The following is a 9,610-nucleotide window of genomic DNA, read 5'->3' as shown; positions in this document are numbered from 1 at the left end:
AAGTGTAAGAAAACTAAAGAACCACAATTATCCTAGCTTAAAGGCCTTTCATTCCACCTGTATAGTTGCACGCACTTTGAAATTATGACTTGCAACACCACAATCAACTGCCAATTATGGTAGTTACTTGGAGCTGCCATTTTTGATCTCCTAGACTCTTCTTCTTTGTAGGTAGGGATTGTTTCAAGCACTTTTTATGATCAGGACAGTTCAACTTATATTTCTAAAAGCACTGTTACGATCTCCCATCTCTATTAAATGTAACAAAAAGCAACAACAATATTTGAAGGGGATAGTACATAAAGAATTTTTTTAACTTATTCCACGACAGAACATAGTTCAGTTCAATGTTGGCAGCTCCCAGTAATTAGCATAATTAGCAGTTTACCATGCTACCAAAAGTACAACCAACTATAGAATGAGGAACGAAAGCCCTTTTAGCTAGGATACTTGTGGTTCTTTAGTTTTCTTCCCCTCAAAATACAAGACTGAGGTAAAACAGACAAAATGAACATTCTTCAACTCCAATTAGGTCATGAAAAAAAAAGAGAGAATGAAAAACTATAATATTTAACCCACCAATCACCAATGCGATAGATGGGAAGCAAATTGCCAAGGACCAAAATGCAGGCACATAAACTTTGTCCAGGATACATTAATATCAAAAACAAATGCTCAGTAAAATGCTTACTTTTCATTGCAGCGCATAGGCGCAGACCACCAAATGCTCTCTTCGGTTCAGTCTGCTGACCTTTCCAGCCCTTCCTCCCTGCCCAATTAAGGTTCAGAGCAACATTATGGGATATGGTTTGAGACATCACCCGTCTGGTCGCCTCCTTAAGATTAGAACCCCCGATGAGGCTGAGTTGATTGACCTACAATAATATTACATACTGGTATAATAACCTTGTGTTGTAAAGCCAAAATAGCATTGATGGTTACCTATATTGTTTTTTTTTACATCCTGAAGGTGATGCTAAGTGAAAATTTTCAAGCTGTAAAGCAATACAGTTGTTTGCCAAAAGTTGGCTAGGGTGGTGATGGGTTGGGTGGGAGTCAAGTGCTACTTCTTTGAACATGAAACTGCGCTAACAAAAAACCCCTGGACCCGAGGGCTCAAGTAATACTAAGTGAATTCATCCCTCCTAATGCTTATCTGAGCCATGTTTATATGTGAGTATAAATTGTGCTTGAATAATAAATTGAAATTGAAATTATCACTCTAACTCCCCATACTAATTCTATTCATCAATCCTTAAGGTGAAACATCTCATGTTCCTGAAATATCATCTTGCAAATTCTGTGATGTTACTCAAGCTGCCTTACCTTATTTTCTTTCTTAACGGCACCTTAACATACTGCCACACCCAACCCCCTGTCCATTTTCCATAATAGACCATCTTTATGTGCTGCCATTGCCCTTCCAATCCTCTTCCGTTAATCATTATTATGTACCAAGCCTCTCCCCTAAATCCCCCGCCGCTGATAATAGTAGGCCTAATGTACCATGCTTCCCCCCCCCCCTCCCCATCCAAATCAGCCGCTGTGGACCATATTTATCTATGTACTCCCTCCTCCATAGATTATTATGTACCATAAGACCTCCCACCCATGTCCCCCGCCCTCTACATCTACCGGCAGCCATAGGAAGGTAGAAAAAACACATAGAATAAAGTATAAGGCACAATAGTGACATAAAATTGCCATACCAGTACAAAAAAATTATCAGCCCACCAAGTTTCATTGAGGTAACTCAATTGGTTTTGACCACGACAATACCATTTGGAAAACACTGTAGCAGCTGGATCCAAATAAGAAATCCATCATGTCCACGAAGTTTCAACTCCGGAAATATCTGCAGCCATGTAACACCCAAGACGAGATGACCATCCCAGCATGGCATCCGTTTTGTTTACCACGTTACAAGAGAATCCTGTGATGAGTTTAGGAGCAGATGCGTTGACAAGCTCTCTTGCAGGTATAGGCACATACTGTCCAAAATCGGACAAGAATTTACTATCATTAATATCTATCATAATAGGGCAAAAACTTCAGAAATAATTGAAGCAGCATCTTGAAGTACGAGAAGATGAGTTGTCAGCTTAAGCTTGCTTACAGATAGATGAACAGACAGACATCAACAAACTTACCAGTGATTTAGCAATTTCTTTATCTTCAATTTTGTTTTCCATTCCATCCAGCTCTTCCATGGACTTTATTGGAAAGGTATCCATCACATCTATGGTGCCACTTGATGCCTCTTTGCTGATCATCATGTTCAGCAGCTGTCTTTGGGACAAAACCTCTTTGCGGACTTCATCCAAAGATACCTGGACAGCACTGATAGCCTTTAGTATTTCTCTGTCTGTGGCTGAAAAAAGAGCATTATAACTATATTTAATGTACACGCTGTTTAGATTTAATGAAATCTGTCTACAGCTAGTGTTATTTGTTGTCACACAACTTTCAAGATCAGGCTGTTGATTTAGTTACATCATCGGTCCTTTCAGTGCGATGTGTCAGTGCGTGATGTACCGGTATTTATGCTGTTGACTAATCACATTACCTGCACAATGATTGTCTTTTTGCATTTTTGATACTATTTTGTGTACTTCACGCGTGTATTCTCGAATTCCGACTCATATCTATCGACCACAGCCTTGTGGCACTTGAATGTAAACAAATCTCCCTTGCTTGTCGCCCCTGCTTTTCAGAACGTCGCGACGTCATCAGTACGCTGCTTTATTCATACTTGCCCCTGATGACACATATTCCAGTTGATGCTGTTTATGGTTGTTTTAACGAATATTAAAAATGTGGCATTTGACCTTGAACTCCAAAAACAAGCCTTACATGTTAAATTTGTGTAAGATAGGACACGGTACCTTGTCGATTGTCCAGTTGTATACCAGCAGGAACATGGAGGCTTGGAAAAGGTGGGACTGGCGGGGCTGGGGGGAGATGTTTGCGTTTAACTGGTCCGGCAACAGCTTCATCATCACCATCATCGTCTGTGTCGCTGTATAGTGTTCGCTCTTTGCGCCTGTACAGTAAGGCAATCGGTGCATTATAACATGTGTACATTATTGTTCACTATCAAATTATGATAGTGCTCTTGTCAGAAAAAAAATGCGAGTTTGGAAGCAGCGCGATCTTAATTTGCTCTGTGAAGCAAGGCTGAGATCGTTCCTTTCAGTATTTCTGTTATATGATGGCGAGTCAGTATTTCTGGGCATCCCCGGGTGGAAGAAACCCCTGGAAGAAACCAGGGTAAACCACCGACCATTGGCAAGTCACTGACAACTTCTCCACATAATCAAAGGTGGACAGCAGGAGGTCTCAAACGAATTGCAGTCCATTAATACCAATATTACCTGATTTTTCTTGGTACTTACAAGCGTTGTCGTCCACCTTGCAAAAGATAGCCTCATAACCAATCAGCCAAACGGCCTGGAATGAGAGAAACATTCCCTGACACTATGGGAAATCGATCCCGGGATGTCTTGACCAGCACTTCAGCAGCCAAGAGCGCTAGCCACTACTCCATGGCTGTGGGCGATAGTGTTTTAAGTTTTGATTTGTTTCTCTTTATTCTTTACAGGAGACTTATTGTTGTAATAGTGTTGTTTTAATGCTGTTCTCTCTATGTACCTTCTTGCACCCTTCCCCATTCCAACTTCATCATCTGTTTGTATGTCTGAGGTTTCCTCGGCCATTCGAAGCTTTCTTCTGCCATCCTCATAGCTATCTGCATGGAAAATGCAGAACATTTGACTGACTGACTGATTACAGTCCATTTTTATTACACCGTACTCATGAGTATTTCCCTTATATGACAGAAGGTCAGTATTTATGGTTGGGTGGAAAAAAACCAGGGAAAAACCACCAGTTGACCACCAGTTGACCTTTGGCAAGTCACCGACAACTTCCCTCCTGTATTATACAGTGATGGAATGCGCTAGTTCTCCAGCAAATGCGGCTCTGTTTTCACAGCGCTACTAGCATCATTGTTCTCGAAAAGTTTGAATTTGCATCCCAACATGTTGATCACTGGCTTCCCTGCGCCACGGCCCACAGGCAAGAATATCTGAATTAGGCGATAAGATGATAGATCAATTGTGGTTTAAACCTGACTGACCAATTGTGGTTTATCCCAGCATATTCTGGGACTTTGCTGTGGGGGGCATTTGTTCCCCAAGGCCTGGCACCTATGCATTTCATTTTCATATTGTCCATTGTTATGTGTAAACAATACAGCGAACCGAGTTTTCTCAATTTCTTAGTTGTCAACACTTAAACAAGTATTTATTTTTACCTAATTCTGTTCAAACCGCGCTGCTAAGGGGCATGTGTGGTAGTATATTTGCAATCACATGAACAGTTAGAATAAAACCCTGTCTGAGGTAAGTGACAGGGAGACATTTTCATTCGGCTGTGTGAGCCAAATATCCCAATGTCTCACACACGTCACTGCTTTGGTTATTCTCTTTCCGCTGTACGTTCATTTTGTTTTGTTTTAACATCATTTAAGTATTCAATATTACCTTACATGTATTTGCACAACGGCCACCAACTTCATACATTGAGGAAACTAGAGCACTAGAAGTAAACCATTGCTTTGTTGCACACTTGTGATACCAGTGAAACATTGCTGCACCAATATAAGATGCTTAATTGCTATCGTTAGAGGCTATCGGTGCAGCACCTGAGATGAATTTTTTGCATGACACTTTCTGCACGACCTGTAAAACAATGCATGGAAAACCTGCCTCAAGTCATTCATCTGAGTGTGTTGTCGGCGAACATGATTGTAATGATTCACCATCACAGAGGTTTTTTTCATTTTTTGATATCAAAAAGGAATACATTGGAGCTATTTTCTGATGGTTTGAAGGTCAAAACTGCCCCATGAATGTACAGTTCTGCAGCCTGCAGGTAACAAGAGACTAATTAATATGTGGTTTACACGTCTTAAAATGGTTAGTTTTTCCCTTTGAAGTATATGCAGCATTATTTAGAACCTTAGAATCACCATTTTCTGAACTGTATGTCTGACATGTAATATAATGAGTTAAAATTAATACTGAAACGTTTTACATGATACTCACCACAAGCAGACAGGATGCGAATGCTGTAACTTGGCCAAGTTTTGTCAGCTGCTACTCTGTCTTTTACAGCTTTAGTTACGTTAGACATATTGCGATACGGTGGCCAAAAAGTTTTTGTCTGAGACTGTAACCAGTTGGAAGCAACAAGCTCTACTTCATCCGTCTCCACAAAAACTACGACGGCATACATTGTCAATGACATGTATGTCTGTAAATAAGAAAGGATTCACAAATTCAGTACATTTACACAAATCACAATTACATTTGGGGTGTATGTCACATACAACATTGTTCTTCAATTCTTTTATAGTCCTTCACTAGACTTTTAGAAACAATAATTAAACAGTGTCATGATCAGGCTAGTTCAAGCTTGGAAAGGTTTAAATACATGTATGTACAGTATGTAGATATTTATTGTCTAATAACTGAAGTACATTTCCATTTTCAATGACAATCCCTCTAGTTGGTCCTCTAATGTTTTCACAAATATTAGAAACTTGAACCACAGTATCATTAAATCAATATACATACATACATATATATTGGCAATGTCTGGGAAATAGAAAGTTATGGTAAGGCAGGCATTTGGGGCTTTCTCAACAAAAAGATTTGATCAAATTATCGCTCTTGGATTAAATTTAAAAAACACACAAAAAAGACTATTGCTACTGATTCTACATGTATAAGACTCCAACCCTGCATAATGTCACGTGTATATCACTTTTCTGTACCTAACAGCTGTGAATAAGAGGAATTGCGACATGTACAGTTTTATATGGCAGCAACACATATTTCCGAACCACTTCCTGGATGGGAGCAACATGGAGTTTGTCACAGAGGTCGGTGACCATGTGGATGTTGATTTCACTTGAATTGAGAGGGTAAGAGAAAAATGGTCTACATGATCTGAATGACTGATAAACCACCAGTACATCTCCACCACAATACAAAATATTTTTGATGAGGCAAACCTTTGACCCTACCCCAACACAATTGTTGCCGGTTTCTGTTACAACACAGAAATGGTCCAGTTCAACTTCTGTGTATTGGACACAGTTCTGGTATTTATATCCCTGTGGAATTGGACCAAGAAAATGTTGCTTTTTCAGTCCACCATCAGCAGCTGTGGGCAATGTAGCAGCTGAGGGAGATATCTGAGAGATCTCTTTCAGTCTTGCGACAAGCTGCTGTAATGGCAAGCTTTTCTTCCGCACAAGCCGCTTCAGAGTTTTCAGGTGGTTTTCAAAAGGAAATGCTGATATTGTGTCAAGAGGACCATGTATTTTCACCTCTTGAGCAAGGTGGACCAGATTATGGACATTGTACACGACCTGGTCAGCACCGTAAAGGTGCGCAAAGTGTTGGACAAAGCTTACTAGAAGCTCATGTGCATAGCCCACTAACTGATAGCAGAGAGACGGACTTATAAGTATGGTAATTCCGACTGAGAGCAGAAGAAAGTTTTTGTACAACTCATCAGCGATACTGTCCTTTAAAACAACAGTTCCTGTGTACAAAAGAAACATGCGGAATTCTGTTGCCTTCCATCGGTCTATCTCTGACAGTGAACGGGGTTTTCGTGCAAACTCCTTAGGTATAAATTTACACATGTGAAGCAAGGCAGCTGAAATGCGTAATTTTGTCTGAGGCCCTAAGCGAATTGTAAGTGGACCCCTTATCAATAACACAAGGATACGACGCATTACACCGAGGCACACTAAGTGCATATAGTCAATTGGAAACTGTGACACCATAGAGAACAAATTGCAAAGCGGACTTGTTCCAGTGTGATGGTTCTTATCTTCCTGCTTTTCAAATGATTCATCAGTTCGCAGCGTTGCATGAGTTTCAGGAAATGTCATTTTCCCATTATACACGCCTTTTTGCGTACATTTTTCACATGCGGAATAACCTGCGTGACACTTGATTTGTTTGATAAAGGCACGTGCTGGTGCATCACAGATGAAGGATGTTATGTTAATCTGGTAATGCCTACCTTTGTATTGTATCCCCTCTAGTTTTAGCTTTGTATACTCTGTGATAAAATCTTTCAAAAATTCAGAAGGATCCTTTGGTTTTTCTTGTCCAACAAACAACCCAATGACAAACGGCTGGCATTTTGCTTCATTTTGTATCATTCCCAAAATAGGCCACAGCTGAGTGTTACTACTTTTGAAAATGGGGAGTCCATCCGTATTCACCTGAACATCTATGACTTTGATACATTCCATATTTTTGTTCAATTCTATCCTTCGAATTACACAACCTTGGAGTCCAAAATGATAGTAAGAACCCCCACATATCTGCTTTATCCCCACAACATGTCCAGTATCCAAAAGAGTCCTGGGGTCTTTAGGTAAATTTGGATGATGGTTTCTAAGTAAGACTAATAGCCTGCCAACTGCTGTGTGAGTGATGTTATTTTCAACTGCCCATGCAGCTAACAAATCTGACGACAAAACATTTTCTTCCTCTGAATCAGTACTACCGCAATCATTAAATCTATCACTGTCTACATCCATTGTTGGTATGCTGTTAGGAAATGTCCCTTCATTGTCTATTATGTCATATAATACATCATTGGTTTCTGCTTTGTCTGTGAATGTATTATTTTGTTTGGAGCTAGCATTAATGTCGGTAGTGGTATTGTCAACGGAACAAGTGGCAGTATTGATAGAGACATCGGCTGTAGTACGGCTACTACTGCCAATGCCAGATGGAGTAGTACTACTGGTACTTCCACTAGATTGATCATTGTTAATACAGACAAATTCTTGACCTTTCACCAAACCATGCTCCAAAGCTGTCTGTCTACTTTGCTGGCCTTTAAGCTGACATGACCTTGAACTATTTTGAGCAATGCTTATATTGGACAGATATTTATTTACATTTTCATGTATCCGCCTTCTTTTAGTCCAGTACGACATATTGTCAACTGACTTTGTTTAATAAGTCACATGTACTCACTATTTTAGTGATTCACTGATTGCAATCTGTGTCAATAAATAAGCATGGCATCAAAAACGAAGTAAAGAATGCAGCATGTCTGCTTTAGCCTTTACAATTTCAGTGCTTCCCAATGATTGACAATGTCCCCATGTAAATTTATCCTTGTCCGTGCCAAACTGATAATATAGGTAGACAGGGCCTTCGTTTGGCCTACTCGTATGTATCTATAATCTAGAAATTGAAAATGGAAAGTGAAAGTGAAATGTACTGAATTGCCGTCACTCATTATGTTTTTGTAACAGTCTGTAGTTTTTACGTTTTCGTGATAAAAGTTCGAGACAATCTTACCGTAGCTCTAGGTAGCAGCCGACAGCTTTCTTGGCGCCAGATCCCAGAATTCACTGTTACAGAATGTTCGTTAAGGAATGGCTATCCTCCGGTCCGGCATTGGCCCGGTATCACGCCGGTGAGCGCGCCGGAACAGAACGTCTCGTACATTTTAGGTCTCGTACTTTTGTGCTCGTTAACCCAACAGTACTCGTCAGCCTACATCTTTCGGAGATTTCGCTTAACTCCGGTCAAGGTACGGAAACTCCGAACGTTTTTCCGAGCGCTTACGAGCGAGTCAAATCGGAACATCGCTCGGAGGTTTTCGCTCAACTCCGGTCAGGTGCAACAAGGCACGGAAATCCCCGACCAATGTTTCGAGTTGTGCGAAAACAAAATATGTCATATTTTTATAATATCTACATGCAGCTTTAGCTCCAGAAAACAGTTATTTTCACGTTCCATGTAAACAGAAACTCACATTTGGTTATGTTGAAATATCTCAAGTTTAAATCAGTTGTAATAATCTGCCACTGTATGCTGATAAAAAATAAATAGCCCCCCCCCTAAAAAAAACAAACAAACAAAAAAAAAAAGCAGAAAAAAAACACACACACACAAAAAATCGAAACAAACAAACAAACAAAAAACAAAACACAACTCAATATTATTCTTTTTATTTCTTTGGACCCAGGCCTGTGCAAACTTATCTAAAGAAAATTTTGCGCTTCGTGGGACTTGACGGGATTTTTTAAAGTCTCCATAACGGCAAAGCTTCATTGGGTCAGCAACGGGCAAGTTACGGCGATATTTAATGGCTCAATAATGGCCAGCCAATAATGGCCCGAGGGTGGGTCAGTACATGCTTTGAATATCGGTAAAACTAAACTGGGCCAGCGCTGGGCCAGATATGGCGATCATAACACTGGCAAAATAGCGGCAAGCCGGAAATGGTTCAGCACTGGCCTTGTTAAACTCTCCAACTGCCGGTACTGCCGTAACAAACCGGTTAAGTCCCGGAATTGGACCAGTACATTCATGTTTATTGGGTATATCCCCACCCACTATAGTGAGTAAGTGAGTGCTTGAGATTTAACGTCGTGCATAACAATTTTTCAGTCATATGACGACGCCCACCCGCTATATCCCTTCCCACTATATAGTTCCCATCCATTATATCCCCCACCCACTATATTCTTGCCCACACCAGCTGCATACAGACTGCC

The 9,610-nt window shown here is 40.3% G+C and overlaps 1 protein-coding gene across 1 annotated transcript; it reads right to left on the bottom strand.

The window, feature by feature from the left end:
• Nucleotides 1–229: 229 nt before the first annotated feature.
• On the bottom strand, nucleotides 230–8,536 carry LOC135476784 (uncharacterized). Its single transcript, XM_064756915.1, has 6 exons — nucleotides 8,406–8,536; nucleotides 5,109–5,316; nucleotides 3,652–3,748; nucleotides 2,886–3,043; nucleotides 2,151–2,371; nucleotides 230–875 (listed from the first exon to the last, which is right to left on the bottom strand). The coding sequence occupies exons 2-6, from the start codon at nucleotides 5,308–5,310 to the stop codon at nucleotides 534–536; spliced, it is 1,020 nt and encodes a 339-aa protein (XP_064612985.1). The 5' UTR covers nucleotides 5,311–5,316; nucleotides 8,406–8,536; the 3' UTR covers nucleotides 230–533.
• Between the last annotated feature and the right edge of the window lie 1,074 nt (nucleotides 8,537–9,610).

This window comes from Liolophura sinensis, chromosome 10, assembly GCF_032854445.1.
Source record: "Liolophura sinensis isolate JHLJ2023 chromosome 10, CUHK_Ljap_v2, whole genome shotgun sequence".
NCBI lineage: Eukaryota > Metazoa > Mollusca > Polyplacophora > Chitonida > Chitonidae > Liolophura > Liolophura sinensis.
Note: the sequence above shows the minus strand (reverse complement) of the source record. Positions and strands in the feature narration are given on the sequence as shown.